The sequence below is a fragment of the Haliotis cracherodii genome, unplaced genomic scaffold (genome assembly GCF_022045235.1).
Source record: "Haliotis cracherodii isolate W230 unplaced genomic scaffold, xgHalCrac1.p SCAF_13, whole genome shotgun sequence".
Classification (NCBI taxonomy): domain Eukaryota; kingdom Metazoa; phylum Mollusca; class Gastropoda; order Lepetellida; family Haliotidae; genus Haliotis; species Haliotis cracherodii.
Window position 1 is genome coordinate 23,062,977 of NW_027266268.1, and position 24,005 is coordinate 23,086,981.

Genomic DNA, 24,005 nt, shown 5'->3' on the forward strand with positions numbered 1-24,005 from the left:
GTACAGGATAGGAAGAGATATCAATGTCGTTGTTAACCTTCTTGCACCTAAAAGGCAGCTTGGATTGTATACTTCCTAGGGAGCTGAGAATGATTGTTGAGTGCACACTAATCCACTGACCGGGGTATTAATGTTTAAGTGCTTAGAGCTTGCTTATGCATCAAGTACAGTACAGTACAATGGACTATTGCTTACTTCATTCTTACTTTTCCTACACCATTTGCAATTCCAATGAAATTATGTAGTAGTCCTGCTCTAAACAATGCACAGGCCACTCGACCTGTGAAGATCCGGGGTAGAATAGGTCTTCACCAACCCATGCTTGCCTTAAAAGGCGACTATGCTTGTCGTAAGAGGCGACTAACGGGATCGGGTGGTCAGGCTCGCCGACTTGGTTGATGCATATCATCGTATCCCAATTGCGTGGTTCAATGCTCATGATGTCAAGCCCTGATTGTCTGGTCAAGACGTGATTATTTACAGAATCTATAGCCGTCATATAGCTGGAATATTGCTGAGTGTGGCGTTAAAGAACAAACAAACAAACACAGGCCACTTAGACATAGGAAGAAGCTGAATGTCTTGATGTACAGATGTATTGTGTGATAGGGTGCATGTTAATCTTGCATTGATCTCTACACCAGGCCACTCTGATAAAAGAGGAAGCTGAGAGACTGCTAGAGCAAAACGCAGATCTGTTGGCAGATGTGAACGATGGAAAGATGAAGGCTGAAGACAAGCTGGAGGAAGGCATCCATCTGCAGCAGGTACACACTTGTGTCTAGAGGGTTGATGGGTTGTGTACTCATGGCTACTGTGTCATGACCAAGTATATGGTAAAATCACTAAGAAGCCTTGCCTCACTTGCTTTGATAGGGCTAAATGGTCCAGATTAGGTCTGTGAGATCTCCTGCGATTATCACTGCTGGTAATCATGTGACCTGGTATACTTTCAAAATGACTTCCTTTCTGCAGCAGACGCAGAAATAACAAGGTCTAATTTCAAAAAGCTATTGTACCGCTAACTCCAATACTTCAACATAGACTGCGGCAGTGGCACCTTTACCATTGCTTTGGGAAAAAGTGCCAGGCTAAAACATTGCAACCCGTCTGTGCACCGCTTGACTCCATTCTCTGTCAGTAACCAGGGGATGCACACTTTGTATTCTTATTATGATGACACCAGGATATGCTCACGGATAAGAGGGCCCACATTAAGCTGACACGCTGTGATAAAACTGGAATACTGTTCAAAGGGGTGTTTAAGCCCAACTTACTCGCTCATGGATAATCTTGACATTTGCCATTTTGTCCTTGAGCATGTCCTTTATAACATCATCGCCGAATTATGTCGAAAATCCAGTATTAAGTGTGAAAGCACCCTCTTCACATGCTGCATGGACTCTTTGTGTCCAGAATAAGAGGTTGTTCAGCTCCGCTGCAATATTTCTAAAAGTACTTCCACTGAAAATAGTCAGAAAAATGTCCTATGCTTATAAAAGTGAAGGAAACTATTGTTAGCTCATCAGAAGCATAGAAGATGATGACAAGTTATATTTTTAGTTGACTGTTAATTACAAAGTAGGCACAATTTATGGATAACAACTTCTTTATTTACTGTAAAGGCAATGTTTTGGTATAGATTCTTGTACCGTTACTTGACAACAATATAAGGATCCATACCAAAATGTAGCCTTTTCAGTAAATAAAGAAGTTATTATCCATATGTTGTGGCTACCTTGTTATATGTCAACTTCTAAGTAATGCTTATCAAACAATTCAAGTGTCAGTTGCCTTCATTTAGGTGTGTAAGGGGAGACTAACAGGATTGGGTGGTCAGGCTCGCTGACTTGGTTGATGCATGCAATTGATCCCAATTTCGTGGATTGATGCTCATGATGTCAATCACTGGATTGTCTGGTCCAGACTCAATTATTTACAGGCCGCCATCATATAGCTGGAATATTGCTGAGTGCGGTGTTAAACAACAAACAAATGAAACATTTGGGTGTGAAGTATAGAAGTTCACATGTCTTCAGTTTCTGTGGGCACGGAATTAATGCCCTGGCATTATCATGCCTTCTCTTGATGACCCAGATATAGGTTTGAATCCTCACTTTGGTACACTAAGACCATTCTTGGTGATTTATTTAGACCTGCTCGAGCCAAATCTGCACGAAACATCAGTAAAAAATGCCAAATCATGTTCACATAGTTGATTAGTAATGTTGTGAGTTTGTAGAGCTGAGGTGCGGTCGGGCAGCCTAGTGGTTAAAGCGTTTGCTCGTCACGTCGAAGACCCGGGTTCGATTCCCGACATGGGTACAATGTGTGAAGCCCCTTCCTGGTGTCCCCTGCCGTGATATTGCTGGAACATTGCTAAAAGCGGTGTAAAACCATACTCACTCACTCACTCATTGTAGAGCTGATGGTACTTCCCTGATGACAGGACATTGATGAAGTAGGATTGTATGACACCATTGCTGTATTCAGTGGATGGCAGTATTGGCATGTTGACATCGCGTGCCATACACGTCAGACGATAAATTGTTGATGTCTCCATCTCTCAGAGAACTGATGAGCTGCTAGCTGAGGTTGATGGTGCTCGTGCCAAGGCTCGTGATGCTGTTGAGATGGGGGAGAAGACGCTGAAGGAGGCCAATGAGACGTACCGGACTCTGGCAGGTAGGGCACCCTGTAGATGGTCGTGATGAGGACCAGGACACAGCTTGTGTCAAATGACATGCATTTCTGTGAGGCGAGTCTTTGTTTATAGAGAAATAAGAATTAGACTTATCTTGATTCTTTTTCTCCTTGAGTGTCGGGTAGCCTAGTGGTTAAAGCGTTCACTCGTCATGCCAAAGACCTGGGTTCGATTCCTGACATGGGTACAATGTGTGAAGCCCATTTCTGGTTGCTCACCGCTGTGATATTGCTGGAATATTGCTTAAAAACGGCGTAAAACCATGCTTGCTCACTCACTCACTCACTCACTCTGATTGTTTAGACTCGTGAAACACTGAGATTTCTGTGCAGGTTTTGAGGATCAGGTGAAGGGCAATAAGGACAATGCTGATGAGGCTCTGAAGAAAGTTCCCCAGATCGAGGCCACCATTGACCAGGCGGAAAGGACAACCCAGGAGGCAAGGAATGCCCTCAGCGGTGCCAGTGATGATGCCAACAAAGCTCTTCAGCTTGCAAAACAAGCTCAGGACACAGCCCTGGATGCTTCTGATGTAAGGACTGGTCTGTCGTCTGTGCAAGGCAGATTGCTGTATAGGGATTTCAAGGAAGCATGTCCCAAGTACCCCATGCTGTCCCCGTTGCCACATACTTGTCCTCCAATGGGAATCTAGATCAGAATAGGTCCCCAGTATCCGTGCTTGTCCTCCAATGGGAATCTAGATCAGAATAGGTCCCCAGTATCCATGCTTGTCCTCCAATGAGATTCCAGTTCAGAATAGGTCCTCAGTATCCATTCTTGTCCTCCAATGGGAATCTAGATCAGAATAGGTCCCCAGTATCCATGCTTGTCCTCCAATGAGATTCCAGTTCAGAATAGGTCCCCAGTATCCATGTTTGTCTCCGAGTGGGATTCCAGACCAGTATAGGTCCCCAGTAATAATTTTTGTGTGTCCTAGAGTAGACACAGACTTCGACTCAATTTTTTATAAAGAAATTCTTTCTTTTCCTTTTTGACAGGAAGCCAGTCGTATCCGTAATGAAGCAGGCACCACAAAGACCAAGGCCAGCTCATTGAGGAGTGAAGCTGACTCTCTCGCAGAGAATGTCAATGATGCAGAATCTGTATTCAATGAATTGGATGCTAAAAGTTCATCAGACATGGACCTGGCGAAAACAGTAAGACATCCTTTCCACATCCATGTTGAACAGTAATATTGCTAAAGCATCATGGACTCACCCATGGGTCTGATGATGATGATGATGATGATGATGATGATGATATCCTTTCCACATCCATTTCGAACAGTAATATTGCTAAAGCATCATGGACTCACCCATGGGTCTGATGATGATGATAATGATGATGATGTGTATTTTTATTATGCGCCAAATCCATACTTTAGATCATGTTGAAAGGGCTACATTATTACCCTGGTAGATGTGTCAGCATGGACTTGAATTTCTCCCTCAGCTCTCTGGGGAGTATGCACCCTTAATTATGGGCAATTAAATTCTCGAAAAATATATCTGTTGTACAAAAACACTTCAGGCTGTCAGCATAAACCACGAAATTTAACTGTCAAGTCTGTTTATTATTCTAATAAGAGCCCCCTATTTCTAATTTTGAGAGCGCCCTGGGCGCTAATTACGTCGAATACGGTATAACCTGTGTTTCAGTGTGGGCAGAAACCAGTGACCTTGAAACTCTCATCCATCCATTTGCCCCATGATAGTGGGGTAGCCTAGTGGTTAAGAGGTAGATTGTCATAGCCAAGTGCCTTTGCTTCCTTGCTATGGGCGCAATCAGGTAGCCTCATGGTTAAAGCGTTTGCCGAAGACCCGGGTTCGATTCCCGACATGGGTACAATGTATGAAGCCCATTTCTGGTATCCCATGCCGTGATATTGCTGGAACATTGCTAAAAGTGGTGTAAAACCATACTCACTCACTCACCTTTGCTATTGACCTCTGCCACTCAACCTCAGAAAAATTCAAGAATTGACAGACGGTTTGTGTTAAGCTTTAGAAGTTGCATGATTAGAAACATTCTGCTAACAATGTAACATAACAATATGAATATTTCATTTTATTATTACATGTTTGAATCGTTATCTATTGTGTAGTTGTCCGATTTTCGGTCACTAACGTTGATACTACTTTTAATTTCGTTTATCCGACATACTCGTTTGAAACCAACCATGTCGGATTAACAGGACTTGACTGTATGGAGACTCTCTTATAATAGCCAGTGCCACTTTCAAGCACTTTTAGAGCTGTATTATTATTGTTGTTGTTGTTGTTGTTGTTGTTGTTAAATGTTATTGTATGAGTATTACTAAATGCTGGTGCTGGTGTTTCAGGCCCTGGAGAAGGCCAATGAGGCCAAGGATACTGCACAGAAAGCTTCATCAAAGGTGGAGGATGCCCTCAAGACTGTCAACGACATCCTGCAGATATTAGGTACTGAAGCTCATTGTCATTTAGTGCCAACAATTTGTAAGCTTCCCTGTCACAGTCTGGGATAAAATTGTCTTCAGCAACCCATGCTTGTTGTTAGACGCGACTAACAGGATCGGGTGGTCAGACTTGCTAACTTAATGCTTGTCATTGTATCCCAATTGTGTGGAATGATGCTCATGATGACAATCACTGGATTGTCTGGTCATTATTTTATGACTGCCTTTGTACAGCTGGAATATTGCTTATTGTTGGCATTAAACAACTAACACGCAGTCAGTACTTGCATTGGCTTACAATGTTGCTCATGCTATCAACCACCAGTGGGCCAGGCCCATACTTGGTAACATACCTCTGCATGATATGACTGGAATATCACTGATAGCTCCATTAAACAACAGTCACCCGCTTGCAGTCTGAGAGCGATTTTGTCATTCTGAGGGGGCAAGAGTGGCCCAGTCATGTGAGGCGCCGCGATTCTCTGTGCAGAGTTGCTTCCCTTGGGAATGCCAGAAACCTATGATTGTGGGACAGATCCCGGTTCACCCTGATTATGTTTCTAGGTTTGTCAGCACCATACCCATGCTCGTGGGTTTCACCAAAGTGGTAAACATCCGAAACCTGCATCACTTGGGGCTTTCCTCCCACATTAAGCTGACACGCCGTGATATAACTGGAATACTGTTAAAAGTGGCGTTAAACCCAACACAATTGTCATTCTGATAGACGATTACATTCAAGTGAGCTCACTCAAGGAAATAACACAGCGTTAGAAATTGGCACTAGTCCTATAGTCCTTGCCAAACTGCCCAATGGTAAAGGTATCATAAGGACTAGTAGAAATTTGCCCCTTTTAAGGGTTTTGCTATATGTTATCATTATAAGGACTAGTGGACGAAAACTGTTAGTTTCTAACCCTGATAACATATATTTGTTTCAGATTCTTTTGAGATGGTGGACCCTAAGAGCCTGGATGCCCTTGAGGCTGACCTTCTAGACGTAGAGCGGCAGCTTAAGGAAGCGGATATAGATGCTCAGTACAAATATATATCCAGTGCCAATGACAATGTGAAAAACCTTGTGCGCAAGTACACAGAAGACTATTCCCAGCTGAAGGCAGACGTTGACAATATAGAGGACATTAAGAACTCACTGCGTGATGGCTGCTTTAAGAGTATAGAGATTGAGTCCCCAGCGGGAGGCAGATAAAACATCAAACAAGACTGTTGAGTTAGTGTTAAAAGACATGGGGCTATGGTCAGTGTCAAGTGGAGGCGTGGACAACTTTCTTAATCCTTTGCTTACTCAGGTATATGTCAGAGTTGCTGTGATTTTCCTACACCTGAAAACCAACGCAGCAGAGGGATGTCTTGGCTAGCTTCCTCAACGTCACTAGTCTTCATGTCAACCTTGACCTATATCAGTGACCTTTACCTTCAAGATGACCTTGACCTCAGCATTGATGGTATTCGTGCCTTATTACCTCCTAAATAGCCACAGACCCTCATTGCCGAACAGCCTCTGTCGGAATGCTAGAACTGCATTTACTTTATATAAGTGTACAGTGTATCTTATGAATAATATTAAGGGAGTCGAGTACAGTGCTTAAAATTTTATGTCACATTTCTTGCTATGATTGTCCAATGTCCTTGTTGGGAAGATTATGAAAGGAAATAAACAGCTGGTGTTCCAAGGGGCCAGTCTTATCGCAGAAACAACCCAGCTGCTTTCAAATCTGTTGTAGCCTGTGAACAATAGTCGTCCATGCCTTATCCTTAGCTCCTCTGTACATCTGGCTAGTCAACACAATATGACTGCTGACTGCCAAGATCCCCTTTCAGACCAGAGGTTTCAAATATGATTTGACAGACTATACTTGGTTGAATTGTGACATATAAATTCTTAAGTAACATCTCCTTTCCCTTATGTATCCTTGTTTAATTATGTATGTTCTTATATTCCGAAGCAATCATTGTCATGTGTTTGATTAATTGAACAAAGTGTTTTGCATAATAACAAACTTAGAAGTGGGCTGTATTTAAACTAGATTTTTCTGTGATTCTCAACATGCTGGAATAATTTCAGTGTTTAATTTAATGGTGTGGATCTGTCTACATATACAACAGTGTTTCGCACCTATGTGCAGGATTAACATAGGGAGTAACAGCGAGGTGATATTTGTCAACGGTTGAGCTAGGAGTCTGCTGTGAGGAGTGATGAATATTCAACATGTCTGTAACCTCGGCAACAAGTCTGGAATTGCTCATCCAAGTGTCTGTCTGTCTGTGTGTCTATATGGGCGATAACATCCAGCCAAGCCTTTCCTCGATGTACAAATCTCCTTTTTACCATGTTCAACCCCTTAGGGGATTCCGGGTAGAATACGTCCCCAGTAACCTGGACTGGTTGTAAGAGTCATTTTAATGTGTTCTTTGGTCAGGTTCAGTAAATCGGTCATTGTCATTGTACCCCGACTGCATTGGTCGTTGCTCATGATATCGATCACTTGATTGTCTGGTATAGACGCAATTGTCCACAGGCTGCTTGCTGTCTTGTAGCAGGAATAATCCTGCAAACACCTTGTGTTACCCCTGTTTCCCCACAAGGAACAGTGCTATGATGTAGCAATAGTATTGTTGACCAACACATGCTAACTCAAGCTGCATTCTTATTCAGAATTTTGGATAATTTAATTAAAAGAAGCTGACCTGCTACTAACACTTGACTTGGTGTTCTGGGTGAGGTTGGAACACTCAAAACTATATTTTGTCAATTTGTTTGGAAACAAACAGTTCAAGGAAATTTGACTTAATTTGTCATGGTTTGTATGTACCAGATTCGATCTTTCTGTCTACTTCACAGTGACTGGTGTGATGCAGATGAAAGTGACATTTTATCACCCATTTTGTGGATCGTGTTCTTGTCAAATCTCATTTCTGGTGTCTAATGCTGTGAATATGCTGGAATATTGCTCAGAGCAGCTAAAAACCATACTCTCACTCACTCAATCAATCAATGGTAGGACTGTGCATCAAGGAAAGGCTTGAGGGACTTGGTCTGACCGGCGGCATGTGGAGTAGGTGGGTTTGCTGTGTTGTATTGTTACATACTTGTACACAAGCATTGAAGCATTCTGCCTTCGGTCATCTCATCTCTTATGGTGCTATTTATGTTCATATTGTATGGTCTTCTTTATCCAACCTCCATATACACCAACTATTCACTAGTTTAGTGACAACCAATCACATCTTGCCATAATCAACATGTTCTGAGTTCCAGCAGGAACCAGTTATCATCCGTGGTCAGCCGTTCTAGCTTCTGTGTACTTGACCGCTATTATAAGGCAAATTAGCAATAATGCATCAAGCCCTCTTTTGCATGGTAGACTAATTAAGGTGTAGCTTGTTGGGGCTATTTGATTCCCCTTCTTCGAAATGTGCCAATGTGTTTGTAGAAATATAGCTATTGTACAGGCATTTTAGATCTAGTTTACTCTTACCAGTTATTTATTATTTCATTGGAGGGCACTTTTACTTCCCAAATTTATTTTTGGCTGTTTTTCTATTTCAAACCTTTAATGTAATATTGTTTTATTGATTGTTTATCATGATAATATCACTGTTATCAGCTTAACTGTGAATGAATGTCAGGTTTAATACTCATAAATTCATAGCCATATTGTACCAAAACATTATTTTTGTACTATGAGAAATATTTTTCAAATTACCAGAACAAAATTATATTTTTGATGCTCAGTCAGTGACCAATTTTGGACGTGCCTTGCCCCAGTGGGAAATGTGGATTGTGTACAGTGTTGATGCTATGAGTAGTCACGTGATGTTTAGTGGACGAAGATCTTGGAAACAGAGATATGCATGTTGTCATTATGTCCTTTACCAGTTGGTGTTTTCATAGAAAATCACGTTTCAGATGTCATTTTCAATCATGATGTTTAATTGAATTATTAAGTTCTGAAGAAGAGATTGATCAACTTTCCTCTGTCCGTAGAGACATATACTGGGTGTATATGCGTTAGTTCATTGGGAATGAGGTCATCTTTTACCTTTAAGACACCGTAGTGACAATCAGTAGTAACAGAAGAATAAGGTTTATCTCTAGACTGTTAGGTGCTGAAGACAACAGGTGATATTAGTATCAACATGTACAATACACATCAACATCACATTGTTCACATTTATTGAGTAAAATGCAACTAAAATTCAAATGGCTCTATTGTTTTGAAGTCATGCTTTTTGACATAGCAAATATGATCCAAATCATTATATATTAACAAATATTTTAGGTATATTGACTTAATAATTGTATACTACTCAAAAGAGGTTAAAGAACGCTCAATTTTTTTTCATTTTTCATGACTAAATTGTCATGCCATGCCAGATTAACTATAGCCATATGAAAAATTGTGTTCTTTAACTTCTTTTGAGTAGTATATACATCCACAGATAGTAAGTGAAATTATTTTCAATTTTTTTATGAATTATTTTTTAGTTTGAATATGATCAAATTTCTTTTAGCCGAGCATCTCAACACTGCTTGATAATTAATGTGTAGTTTAATGATTCCTTGCACAATGAGGTTTGTCACTAGCTCGCAGGCTTGTCATGGTGGTAACAGCCCATGCTATGCACACAGTGTAGGGCAGCTACTTTCCCAGTGTTAGACATTAAGATATTCAAACACAGAAACCTCACATTTCTTAACGGCCAGTATTGTTGATATTTTAAGTGTTGTATCAGCATCCTTCGATGCAATGGGTAGGGGTTAAGGATTAATGTGAAATAATTAGTGTATTCCGATCTCTGTAATCTGTCAACTTTTTGTACAAACCCATTGTACTTACCTGTATGTAACTGTATTCTGTAGATACAACAATTGATGTCCTAAACGGAGTCTCTTTTCTACATTTTTGTATTAACATGCAAATAAATCTTTTTACAAATATGATTTTATGTCCAGGTTTTGTCAACAGTGAAAAAAGACAAATATGTTTGGTGCACAAGTAGTGAAACTGGAAGTAACTCAAATAAAGAGCTAAGCTTGTGTTCATGCATCAATCCATTCATCATGTCTGTCGCTGAGGTGAAATGGGGTTTAACGTCGCATCCAAGATTATTGCACTTATATAGCGACGTGCATGTACGTGTGTGTGTGTGTGGCTGCTTGTACTAGTCCGGACTGATGCCGATTTATAGTGCTAGCTCACTGAGATACCATGCCGCAAGGGGCGGTCGGGTAGCCTAGTGGTTAAAGCATTCACTCGTCACGCCGAAGACCCGGGTTCGATTTCCGACATGGGTACAATGTGTGAAGCCCATTTCTGGTGTCCCCCACCGTGATATTGCTGGAATATTGCTAAAAGCGGCGTAAAATCATACTCACTCACTCACCATGCCGCAGTTTAACATGAATACCCCACTCAGACACAGTATACTGACTTCGAGCCAACCAGTCCTTGTTTTCGCCCCTTAATGCTGAGCGCCAGACGGGTAACAAGTACAATATTTTAACGTCTTTTGGTATGACGCGGCCGGGGATCGAACCCCGGACCTTCCGCTCTACCACAAGACCACGGAGGCAGTCTCATGTCTGTCACTGAGAGACAATCGTCTAGCCAATGGGTGTGTCAGCATGGAACTCCACTCATGGGTTTCACCAAGGTGGTAAACGTCCGAGACCTGCATCACTGCAGGCTTTCTTCCCACAGTAAGCTGACATGCCATGATATACCTGGAATACTGTTCAAAGTGGCATTAAACCCAACTCACTCACTCACTGAACTGGAAGCTCTGGAGGGATGAAACTGGAATGCTGTTAAAAACTTAAACCCAACTCACTCACTCATTCTGATAACCTGGGTGAAATTATGGACAGAGATTTCATGCATAATGAAGGAGTATACACTGGTGAAATTGGCAGAAACTGTCCCTATCTAGAAGGATTTTGTTTTTAGATATAAGGTCGGCATACACTCCAGAGTTCCTCCACACTCCTTGCTGAACTTGGCACCAGACAGGGGGGTTGGTCGGGTAGCCTAGTGGTTAAAGCGTTTGCTCGTCATGCTGAAGACCTGGGTTTGATTCCTGACATGGGTACAATGAATGAAGCCCATTTCTGGTGTCCCCTAGGTGATATTGCTAAAAGCGGTGTAAATCCATACTCACTCACCCAAAACATAACTCCATAATTCCAGCCTAGTTCGACAAGGGTGGAAACTGGACTTTTTTAATCAGCTAACTCCCTTGCCTTGGGAAGATGATGTAGAAGCCTTTGAATTTGATACTGAAATCCCATATGAACCCTGGATACAGACTTAGGAAGAATGGAAATATCAGCCCACTTCTTGCGCCTTCATATCATTACAATACAGGCCAAGTTAGTCCATTGTACTTTAACAGGGAAGCCTACCATATATATATATACTACTCAACTGGTGCCCAGCAGGCATAAGAGGAACAAAGTTACATCACACAAATTGTAATCCCTTGAAAAGTCGAATCTGGTTAAAAGTCACCTGCTGTCTGAGGTGTCCTTGATATTTGTGTTGTCATCTACCGTTGCTTGCAAATTTCCGTCTCGCCGAAAGTGTTTTTGTTTAATCCTGAATTATCCATGTCCATCTGTATGTGTATGCAGCTTCTTGACCCCAAAAACTCACGTTTCACAATGGTTTGAAAACCACGGCCGTATCTATAAATGACAGTATGCGTTCTTAAAGTGAACTATTAAAATAAGAATGGAAGCAACTCTTGGCTACTTTGGTTTCTGTGGAATCTTGGATTCGCCTCAACTATAGTTCATATATTAAGCGGGGAACTGTGTTGATGTTTGAGAAAGTACATGACACGAAAACCTGCGACCATTGCAATCACACAGACGGGCCTCTCTGTTATTTGTAAAGGATGATGCAGACTTGGTCGTTAAAGTAGACGTAAGTTACTACCACTTTTGAAACCTTCTGACTACCACCCTCCGCGATTCTCTCAGCGATAAGAGAGTTGAGGTGACTTTGTAACACAAGAAGCTTGACTCCAACCAACACAGCCAGCGTTAGAAATTGGCACTGGTCCTATAGTCCTTGCCAAACTGCCCAATGGTAAAGGTATCATAAGGACTAGTAGAAATTTGCCCTTTTTAAGTGTTTTGCTATATGTTATCATTATAAGGACTAGTGGCTGAAAACTGTTAGTTTCTAACCCTGTGTCAGCCTGTTGAAGCTTCTCTTCATCCGCCATTATGCCAGGTTCATTTGCAGTGAACCAATTTGGTTACAGTTACAGTGATTCCACCCAGTCGTGCGTATATTTTGTCATTTCATACTTACGAAACCGATAGGGTAGCCAAGACCTACCCGGCAGTTACTACTTACGCTCCTAGAAATATACACCAGTGCGTGCCTCGATCTACTGTCTTATTTTAAGAAGATTAGACACGTTCTGATTCATGTTTTGGGGGAGGAAATCACAATGTATAGATCTTTTTCCACAATGTGTTTACTTTTAGTTTTCGAGTTCAGCCTGCTTTCAATTTATTTAAATTGTCAAATATTTGGTATAGATCATCAAAGCCTTGAATAGGTACTCCGCAAGAAGGAACCTGTTATTCCTGTAATTCTTTTTCCGACCGACCGCCCGATCTGAGAAACACAAAATTAGGTAATGACGCCCTTATTGCTATCAACGGCATGGCTTAGATCGGTAGATCATAAAATTTACGTCATGTCATCTGCACATTACTTGCGATTATTAAAGAAAAACCATTGTGACGTCAAAGTTTCGATTATTGTGATTTGGGCCATGCCAAAATGTTTTGGGGTAAATCGTTAACTCCCGATATATGATATTCACTGTGCCACAATGATATTCTCAAATATTGATCATATTTGAAACAAGGGATCAGTCGTATAGTCTTAATAGACGTACATAAATAACGAACAATGACTCAAGATCGAAGTAAACACGAGACGTTTATATTGAAGTCGTTGAAAGATTACCCCGCCAGCGCGGTGAGTTGTGAAGGCGGCAAGCCGTGCCGCGCCATCGAGGCATGGTCTAAGGGAGACAATCGTGTTATGATATGCTGATAAGAAATAAGAGTAATGTCCCTTGTATGAGCTCCATACAGAGCACACTCCGGCGCAGTGGTGACTTGGCATAACACCACTGCCACAGGCTAATGTGCATATCACGTGACCGTACTTTTCTCTTGTTTGTAACCAAACGCGCTTATTCTGAAATTGGAACAGATTAGCCTAATGAAAGTATTTGGTGTATATATACATCAAATAGACCATAACGCTAGCTGCCCGTAGGGATTTGGAAACAGCACGTGAAACCGTACAACAAATGTAAATAAAGGATAACTACGCAAATGGAAATAATTCCACACATTTTAGGATATTTTATCAATAAAAGTTAACCATTCTATGACATATGTTTATCTAGATGTGTAGACACAAATATGAAACAAATGAAAAATATATGCAATATCTTGCATGGGCTGTGTGAGATGTGACGGATCGTCACATGGCGCTGACCTGTGGCAGAGGTACTATGCTGGTCGCATGGAACTTTGGGTAGGAGAGTGTACAATGTGTTAACTTTAACTCTCCACATTATGTGGACTTTTCCGAGTTCTATGGGGAAATTCATGCTCCCCTCACAGCGATAGCCCATTCGCGCACTGAGCAGGAGCTTAGAAAATATTGGTTATCTCCCTTGCAACATGGTCGAATGGAAGCCAGCACAAGAGCAACAACACCAAGCGGAGGATCCGGGAAGCAGTCTACGCCAAATTGCTGACGTAAGAACGACAGGGTACCAGTTTAAGTCTTAACACAGTTATTTCCCTTTTACAAAGTACAACGCAGTGTCTGAAGTTTGCACGAAGACCCCGAGGTTCTACTACACCAAATCAGAACCAGTCGCTTAACTAGCAGTTTTCGAGCCTTCGGTGCAGAATGAATCATCTGACAGCTGCGATTGGATTATATAGTGTAAGATGTTTGTAGTTTTTAAATGTATACCCACCCAGTAATTGAAATTGTCTATGTTTTCTATATTTTGTGCTGTCTTTTTTAACATGATGACTTTTGCAAAATGTGACTACAGATATCAAGCAAGTGACATTTTGGTGCGGAAAAAGAATCGGAAAAGGGGGTGGTGTGTTTAGATTCCTGTACTCGGAAAATGAACTGGCATGTAATAGCTGCTGAATGCTTATTTATTTAAAACAAAAGTTTGCACATGGGACGTAACTCCGTTTCAAATTACCAAGTAAACTGGTTCCATTGTTCGCACGCGCCCCAAGTTAAACGCTTTTAGCCAGACAGGAGCACAGTCTAATTAACAAACTGAATTACTTCCCTTTGACCACATACTTACTCCGGGAATAAAATCGACGGAATTGTCTCCCTTTGACCATGCGAAAAACTTTATAACGGCGCCGATTGCAGACAGATCAGGCCCATTTGTCATTCTAATTTATAAAACATATTTAAGAAACTATATGGATCTAAATCTGTGTAGAAAACTTTTCCCATTTTCGTAAATTTACAATACAGTATCCGGTTCCATTTTGCCGGAGATTTCATGTCAGAAGAGACGTATTTATCTTTTTTTTCATAAATAAAGTGATTTTGAGAAGTGATTCGAATCTACGTCTTATGTTTTGTCATTTGAAATGGGAGAGAGGTAAGAATGGTTTTTTTAAATGCAAAATGACTTTATGTTGATGGTTTTCTTTTTTTTTGGTGCGCTTTCCTCTTAGATCCTTTTTTCACACAATGTGTCGGTATTCGAGTTCAGCTTGCTCTCAATAGTCGACCAGACATATGTTTGAATTTTTAAATATTTGGTATAGATCATCAACGCCTTTGGTAGGTATTCTGCAATAAGCGCCAGTTACCTAAAATTATGAAAAAAATATTAATAATTTTACCACTGTACGTATATCAATGCCAACGGTATCATGTATACCACTAATTTGTCAACTTAATACCCCTTGTTCCTTGAATGAGCGAGTGAGTGAGTACGGATTTACGCCGCTTTTAGCAATATTCAAGCAATATCACAGCGTGTCAGCTTAATGTTGGAGGGAAGCCCGAAGTGATGCAGGTCTAAGACGTTTACCACTTCGGTGAAACCCACGAGCACGGGTATGGTGCTGACAAACCTTGAAACATAATCGGGGCGAACCGGGATTCGAAGCCATAATCATAGGTATCTGGGCTTCACACATTGTACCCATGTCGGGAATCGAACCCGGGTCTTCGTTGTGGCGAGCGAACGCTTTAACCATTAGGCTACCCGACCGCCCCTTGTTCCTGGAACAGATGTTTCAGGAAGTCATTGTTGTATATGTGCATCACTCTGAAGGTACCACATCCAAATTACAATTCGTTGTACCTTCTGTGTTACACGTGAGCTTTATGACAGTGTAGGTACTTGCATTAACGTGCAGGTATGGTACAAACTTTCTTTGTGCCTTGTTGATCCTCTGGACCAAAGTTACCTTTTATAAACATTGACTCGTAAGTTAGTTGGTTGGTTTGTTGTTTAACGCCGCACTCGGCAATATTCCAGCTATATGACGGCGGTCTGTAAATAATCGAGTCTGGACCAGACAATCCAGTGATTAATATAATGAGCATCGATCCACGCAATTGGGATCGATGACATGCATCAACCAAGTCAGCGAGCCTGACCACCCGATCCCGTAAGTCGCCTTTTACGACAAGCATAGTCGCCTTTTACGGCAAGCATGGGTTGCTGAAGACCTATTCTACCCCGGAATCTTCACGGGTCTGCCTCTTAAGTCATTAAACATAGCCATATATCTCTCGTTTACAACATTTTAGTAGCAGCAGTTATCGTATTCGAAGAAATAAGCGCCGAGGGCTCTCTCAAAATTGGATATAGGGTTCTCAGATATATTTTCCAGAATTTAATTGACCATAATTAAGTAGTCCCTTTGAGTTCGTTATAACGGTAGTTTACTGTACCAATGTTGCAGTTATAATAACCACTAGTCTAGTAACTAGAGAAATACGTTTTTACACGCTAGATTATATAAGATAGAGCATGACCGTAAGAAAAACGAACGTATTTAATCAGTCAATATCACTATACAGATATTTTAGGTTGGTTTCTTGAGATGTCGAAAATTAGCCACAAATAACTCAACCGACGATATTCTCTTGTCAAGTCATATCGCGGTTCGGACATGGTATTATACGTGCGGTGGGTGAGTAAGTTTGGTTTTATGCCGCTTTAAGCAATATACCAGCAACGTTACCGTGGAAGACACCATTGTACCGATGTGCGAAATAAAACCAGGTCCTTCGGTGTGATGAGTGACGCTGTAACCACTGTGCTACCCTACTGCCCAACCCTGTTGCACCATGATGTTTATATTTAATAACCGCCTCCGTGGTCTGGTGGCAGAGCGTCCGCCCGGTGAGCGGAAGGTCCGGGGTTCGATCCCCGGCCGCGTCATACCAAAAGAAGTTAAAAGATGGTACTTGCTGTTACCCTGTCTTTAAGGGGCTTAAAACAAGGACTGGTCGGCTCGGAGTCAGTATACTGTGTCTGAGTTGGGTATTCATGTTAAACTGCGGCATGGTATCTCAGTGGGCTAGCACTATAAATCGGCATCAGTCCGGACTAGTACAAGCAGCCACACACACACACACGTGCATGCACGTCGCTATATAAGTGCAATAATCTTAGACGCGACGTTAAACCCAATTTCACCTCACCTCACCTTATATTTAATATCAGAAACATATATGCGAGCCAGACACGGATTATTAGATAATTCGACCTAATAGTGTCGTTTCTGTAACATTTCAAAACAGATTTCTTTCCATCTGCCTTTGATTGGATCAAATAAACCCATTTGATGTTTGTTCGGTCGGGGCTGGAGCAAGCTAACTATAGTAGCACGGGCATCGATCCACGATGTCATTATTAGATTGCTTCTGAAAAAAAAGGTTTCTGTTTGTTTGTTGTTTAACGCTGCACTCATCAATATTTTCCAGCTATATGACGTCGGTCTGTAAATAATCGAGCCTGGGCCAAACAATCCAGTGATTGTCATCATGAGCACCAATCCACACAATTGGGATACGATGACATGCATTAAGTTAGCAAGTCTGACCACCCGATCATGTTAGTCGCATCTAACAACAAGCATGGGTTGCTGAAGACAATTTTATCCCAGACTGTGACAGGGAGGCTTACAAATTGTTGGCACTAAATGATAATGAGCTCCAGTACCTAATATCTGCATTGATGCCAAGTCAGCAAGCCTGACCACCCGATCCCGTTGACCAATTCTACCCCGGTCCTTTCCTTCTGTAAATGACATTCGCAAACAAGTAAATAATAACAACATAAGGTACTATTAATCAAGTAATATTATATGAGTGAGTAATGTTAAGCGCCACTTTTACTAATATTCCAACCATATCAAGACAGCTGATATCGCATTGGATCTACACATTTCATCCATACAGGGAATCAAACCTGTGTCTGCGACTTGACGAGTCAAGGTTAGACCATTAGGCTAACCATACGCCCCATCAGGAAACAAATAGCACGAATCAAGGCACTGTCATACACAATATTTAACTACCACCGACGGAATTCTGTTATTTTTGAGTGGCATGAAACAGCCTTTTTGGTGACCAGGGCCCCTTTCCACAAAGCGATCGTAGCGCTAAGATGATCGTAACCATATTTACATAGATTTACGACAGTCCTAGCGCTAAGATGACTTTGTGAAACGGGGCCTGTGTTGTAGATCTCAACGCCGACCAGTTGGTATCCTACGTCGGATGCCCTTCATGCCCGTCATCGTCTCCAGCCGCGTACACAGCCCCACATGAACTAGTAGCAGCTCTGGCCTTTGTCTCAGGTCCCCCAGGAGCTTGCCTAAACCTTTCGCCGTCCTCTCTATCTCGTAGGTTTCAACATCTTTCAAAATGTTCACAGACGGAATGAGAAACGTCCTCAAGTATCTGCCAGAGAAGCATTTGGCCATGTTGTCAAGTATGTCAAGGAATATCACATCCCGGGGACACTCCTCGTGTTGGAACCTCGGTATTGAGTTCATGAGGGTCTGCAGGAGCACCTGCTTTGTCAGAGCAGACAGAGGAACAGAACCGCTCTGGACGAGGCTCTCTACCAGAACCAGTAAGTCTTTCGTGAAGAAAGGGAATGAAGGTTCGTTCATCAGTTTCAGAATCTCACGGTCATACTTCATCAAACTGATCCTCCATTGAAATGGTTCATCAGATTCGGCGAGTTTGATCGCCTCTAGCACTAGGGTACATCGGTCTCTCTTACCAACCTTCTTCATCATCTCCTGTAGACTCTTCTTCATCCGGGGAAAGGGGTGACACGGTGATGTGGGGAGGGTTATGTGTCCTGGTGGGACTTTCACCCAGTCTAAGCAAGGGACGAACTTGATATTGAAGCAGACAGGACAGGACTGAGTTGAATCTTCTTGTGTCTTGACTTGTGAAGGAGTTGCTGTGACACACATGATGACGACGCCCGCAGCGGTCACAAGGTGCTGAACCTCTAGGTGTTCCCAGTGGCCTGATGACGCCATGTCCTTCCCCGCCTTCGCCAAACCTGGCAGGAGAACACAAACACCGGTGAGTGAGTGAGTAAAATGGTTTAACGCTATGTATGTAAGTCGGATTAATACGAGGCTATTACGTCATGTTACCTCCATGAGAAGTTCTACCAACTCAATGGAACCTGCTTCAGTCTATAAAACCGCTTACCATGAAATAAAATCAATAGAAGACAACCCTTTCTTCAAGGAAAAGCAAAATCTGGAAAACTTAAGGCTGAATCTTCCGACCGACGCTTGGTTGCCCCAAAAGAGGCTTACATTATGGGTCTATGTTTAGCTTCACAAGGTCGTCTAACCAATGGTCCATGTACAAGGTGTTTACAACAAACAACAACTGGTGTTAAGTGCAGATAGGAAATTCTACTGTGAAGTGTCCAGACCACGTGTTATTTCAGGTCTTCCAGTCTTTGTATATTGCTCGATAGCTTCCTCTACACGTAGTCACGTTCAAGTTGTCGATACCGGGTGCTATATATTCACCTTTCTAATCCACATCACTTTAAACAAACATAATACATTACCATGGCACTAAGTCATACCTTTGTTAAACCACTTCAACACACAGTCCGATCTGAGATACCCATTCTTGTCCACACAATCCCGCCATTCCTGCAGCACAGACATCTGCTGTTCCTTGCTGTCGCGGGGATTGACCTTGACCTTTCCGTAATTCGAGGGCAGACGACTTCCCTCAAACTGGAAGAACATGCGAATTTTAGAAGCCACGTTAAATATAACACTATTGTGCAAGTAAGGTTAGACAATATGTTATGTGGCAGCGTGTATTTACTAGTCCTCATCTCGCTCCTTTTATAGTTACAGTCAGCATTAGAGGGTTTTTTTCACACCGAGAACCGGGAAGAATTTTTCAGAAATGACGACAACTGTAAACCAGCGATAGACAAGTTCCTCACTATGAAGTTCTCTATACCGGTAGGTTAACGCAGGTGTCAATTGCTGGGATGGAGTCTGACCGTAAACTACCAAGGGGGGACACTCTATATCAAGGTCACTTCCATGGTCAAGATTATACGAGCGCCTCAATCAATTTGCCACTTACTGTCATCAGAAATAAAATTACAATATTCACTGCCACATAACAAGTATTTGTAAAGTAAATATCGACAGAGAGTGTTGTTTTAGTTGTTTTGTGGTTCCATGGCGAAACATTCTTCCCCTACCGGGATACCCACCGTTGTCCATGATCAAATACCTTGCGTCTTCATGGAAAAGGAGAAATTAAAGACTTTGCTACATGGTCAGATGTATATTTCCTGACTACGTCTAGGCGTTGTAATTCGTACCAAGTGTGAAACCGACTTAGTCCATCGGTAACTGACCGCCTCCGTGGTCTAGTGGACAGTGCGTCTGCCCGGAGAGCGTAGCGAGGTCGCTGGTTCGATCCCCGGCCGCGTCATACCAAAAGACGTTAAAGATGGTACTTGTTTATAATAAATAATTGTTAGGGAACAAACCAAGTACGGGTTGGCTGGGAGTCAGTATACTTTGTTCGAGTGAGGTGTTCATGTTAAAACTGCGGCATGGTGTCTCAGTGACTTTGCAGTATAAAGCCGGCATTAGTCTGGACGAGTACACACACACCCCCGCGCGTACGTGCATGCACGTCGCTATATCAGTGCAATGGTCTTGAGCTCGACGTTTAACCCCATTTTCCCTTACCTATGTGTAACCTGGATATTCACGAACTACTAGATTGTTAGACATACAGTAAAGTACGGTTATAACGAACTCAAGTGGACTACTAATTTTAGTTCTTTATAACCGTAGTTCGTTATAAGCATATATACAGCATAACTACAGCAAATAGTCGGGACCAAAAAGTAAGTTCGTTATATCCGTCAGTTTGTTATAAGCGTGTTCGTTATAACCGTAGTTTACTGTAATACAATTTGAGTTTGTGGACAAACAAAGTGGGCTTTAAATAGAACTGCCATGTGTCCCGAGCAAAAAGTCTGCCTCCCAGGTCCTAGAGAATATTTAAGAAAGAATCCAACTCAAGTCTACAATGATTTGGCAAGTCTAGATTGCCTTAGCACTAAGCATTGTTGTGGGCTCCGTTTGGATTATATTTAGGATTTTGTTGATATATTTTTAAATAAGATAAGAAAACATTAAGATTGGGACTAAATGTTAGACCACTGAGCCTGGTGCATATTACACTGGTAACCTTGTGTGTGTGTGTGTGTGTGTGTGTGTGTGTGTGTGTGTGTGACGGGGTTGGGTGAGATATGCTGGGAGATTGGTCTTAAAACTACATCTTTTTTGTGCCACATCAACCCATATAATGTAACTTTTTTTCATGCCCCCACCCCCAATAAATGTCATATTTTTCATCACCCTCCCCCATGATAAATGACCAGTCCATAAGAACTGTCATTTCTTTTCCCCATCATGCCCCATCCTCTACAGCTGACAACATGTTTTGGCGACCCCTTGGTCATTCTTTCACCCCTTCCCCTATAATACATATCCAGGCCGTAAAGTGTTAATGTACATTTTAATCCACTTACTACAAATGGAGAGAGTCGGGTCGGTCTCCTGAGATGCACATGGCATACGAAGGAACCAAAGTCTTCTTTAAACAGCACTGCCGTCTTTTCAGATCTGTTAGGCTTTGCTACGTATCGCCTCCACGAGGGACAAGACGCCATCATCCTCTCCATCAGCTGATTCGTAAAGGAAGCGGCCATTTTATATTTGAGACCATTAATCGCCTTCAGTCGTGATCCGTTCGTACAAACCACTTGCTGTATGCATTCATCCAAAGTTGGTGACACTCTATTATCTCTTTCCTTTATAGCGTCTTCCAATAACGTTGACATCAGAACATTGGAGTTGCTATCTCCGCAATCGTCTGCTCCGGTCGCCATCTTGTTTGTACTGTTATCGGTGTTATTTATCATGGCTAAAAGTGTATATTTCGCAACGAATGACGGTAGATCGATCGTTTTTGAATTCTTCCTGACAGACAGAGTTGTGAAAAACACAGATAAATCAGCAGCGTCGTAGCCAGGCTTTTAACTGGGTGAAGTGAATACCACTATCGCTCTGATAACAAAGTGGTTTGAGAAGACACCAGACAGAAATACAACCTCAACCTTTTCCTTAATGATTTGTAAATAGATAGCACATAAATACACGTTCTTCCATCCGCAACCCCAGTTCCTCAATAGGTCAATCTTTAAATATCACCTGCGGCGTAAATCGCTTCGTCGCCATTATTAACAGCATAATGTCTGTAAACGTTCCTCTACAGCTCCACTGTTCATACAATCAACTATTCAGCTATATGTGCGTCAGCCAACTCGCTGATGTATTGTTTGTAGTGAGTTTCTTGTGATACCTGAAACAGATTACATGGACAAGATATATACATTTAATGTCAATCCACTGACTGGCAATAAACTCCAATGTCTGTCATTTATCAATTATAGTCAGTGTATTTTTGTGCGCTATTTACACTAAAAAAGTGAGAGAGTGAGTGAGTGAGTATGGTTTTACGTCGCTTTTAGCAATATTCAAGCAATATCACGACGGGGGACACCAGAAATAGGCTTGACACATTGCACCCCTGTCGGGAATCGAACCCGGGTCTTCGGCATGACGAGCGAACGCTTTAACCACCAGGCTACCCGACCGCTCAAAAGTATAAGGACATCGGAAGCCATGTTCCGTTGTTGCTATATATACTCTCCCAAAAATGTTGGAGTATTCGAAAATAACAGGCGATTAAAATAAAGCGGTATCACGTGGTGATAATGGGCGGAGAGGAAGAAGGAAGAACTAAGTATTACATGACAATCAACAGAACATATTGCTTTGTAGTGTAAGGGAGGAAACAACCAATGAAGACGATGGGTGGGTAGTACAAAAAATGAACGTTTGAGATGACTTGATCAATAAAGGGTCATATCCTCGTACGATTGGTCAAACATTCGTTTGTACGCCGGGGCATGGTCCAAATCAATCTCCCGATGACAAGAAGGAGTTCCGTCCACTCTTGCAGCGTCTGGCCCAGTTTGGCTAACGTAGCATGTGGCCTTTGACGTCGGCGTGCACGTTTCCCGATCATACCCCAGACGTGTCCTATGGCTGGCCATTCCGGTGATGCAGAATAGAATGGGTTGCATTATTCGCCATTTCATACACATTTTTAGCAGTGGTTTCTGGATAGGCATGGACGTGGCGGGGGACGGGCGAAAAACGTCATGCGGACGTCAACGAAAGCAACATGGCAGATTTGGGGTGGGTATGTAATGATATGGGGCGGTATCACTATGACTCTCAGTACGCCACTGCGTAATGTCCATGGAAGGGTCACTGGACGGTACTACCGAGATAACATACTGGGGCGCCAAAAGTTGTGACGTCTGCGCGCCATGCTGGTCAACGTTTTGTCTTTCAAGACGATATCGTCTAACGCTAGTGCCCACCGTCCACGTATCGTAGCTGATTGCCTCCAGCAGCAAAACATCACCAGGATGCAATGGTATCCTGAGTCCTGAGGTATCCCCCGTATCGCACGTGGGGGCACGGGTGGCCCAGTCGTCTAAGGCGCCGCGATTCGCTGTGCAGAGTTGCGTCCCTTGGGCACGCCAGAAACCTATGATTGTGGGTTCGAATGGTTTTTTTTTGCGTTTATGGAGTTTTATAAATGTAAGAAAACGCATTCCACACTTTGCGTTAATCCGCTATGTTAATACTTCCTTACACGCAAGAATAATAGTCAATTCCTAATTGATTCCTCTGTCCCACAGGGAGGTTGCCTAGTGGTTAAAGAGTTCGCTCGTCACGCCGAAGACCCGGGTTCGATTCCCGACATGTGTACAATGTCTGAAGCCCATTTCAGTTGTCCCCCGCCGTGATATTGCTGGAATGTTGCTAAAAGCGGCGGAAAACCATACTCACTCACTCAGTACTTTCCGCGCACATTCTACATGCCCTGTCGAAATGAAATGCACAACCATTAGAAGAAATATAACACTATGTGCCTCAGTGTTCTGAAATACTATAAGCCATTACTTCTCTTCGAAATCAGTTAGAACTACATTTGTGACAGCGTTCGTTTGTCAGGGCTTGTATTGAATCATGTGATTGACGACTTATTTATTCCGTCGGTATACATTTCAGCCGGTAATGACAAAAACAGAGTAATCGACCGATTCAGATAACGTATG

At 42.2% G+C, this 24,005-nt stretch overlaps 2 protein-coding genes across 2 annotated transcripts in view; one reads left to right on the top strand and one right to left on the bottom strand.

Annotated features, from left to right (window-relative positions):
• Positions 1–7,933, top strand: part of LOC139459774 (laminin subunit gamma-1-like) — an 87,468-nt gene extending 79,535 nt beyond the window's left edge. Inside the window, exons 22-27 of the mRNA XM_071241438.1 lie at positions 645–767; positions 2,571–2,685; positions 3,037–3,236; positions 3,703–3,861; positions 5,046–5,145; positions 6,083–7,933. Of these exons, the coding sequence (XP_071097539.1) occupies positions 645–767; positions 2,571–2,685; positions 3,037–3,236; positions 3,703–3,861; positions 5,046–5,145; positions 6,083–6,351 (966 nt within the window). The 3' untranslated portion in view covers positions 6,352–7,933. The remainder of the gene's footprint in view (positions 1–644; positions 768–2,570; positions 2,686–3,036; positions 3,237–3,702; positions 3,862–5,045; positions 5,146–6,082) is intronic.
• A 10,034-nt stretch (positions 7,934–17,967) lies between these two features.
• LOC139459074 (uncharacterized) lies at positions 17,968–21,792 on the bottom strand. Its single transcript, XM_071240515.1, has 3 exons — positions 21,339–21,792; positions 19,347–19,503; positions 17,968–18,800 (listed from the first exon to the last, which is right to left on the bottom strand). The coding sequence occupies exons 1-3, from the start codon at positions 21,729–21,731 to the stop codon at positions 17,968–17,970; spliced, it is 1,383 nt and encodes a 460-aa protein (XP_071096616.1). The 5' UTR covers positions 21,732–21,792.
• Positions 21,793–24,005: the final 2,213 nt, after the last annotated feature.

Bases quoted from the DNA above. Each gene is read 5' to 3' on its own strand.
- LOC139459074 (XM_071240515.1), bottom strand. From the start codon at position 21,731: ATGATAAATAACACCGATAACAGTACAAACAAGATGGCGACCGGAGCA. The intron at 19,504-21,338 runs GTAAGTGGATTA...ATGTTCTTCCAG, and splicing joins CCCGACTCTCTCCATTTGTA to TTTGAGGGAAGTCGTCTGCC. The intron at 18,801-19,346 runs GTATGACTTAGT...TTCTCCTGCCAG, and splicing joins GTTGAAGTGGTTTAACAAAG to GTTTGGCGAAGGCGGGGAAG.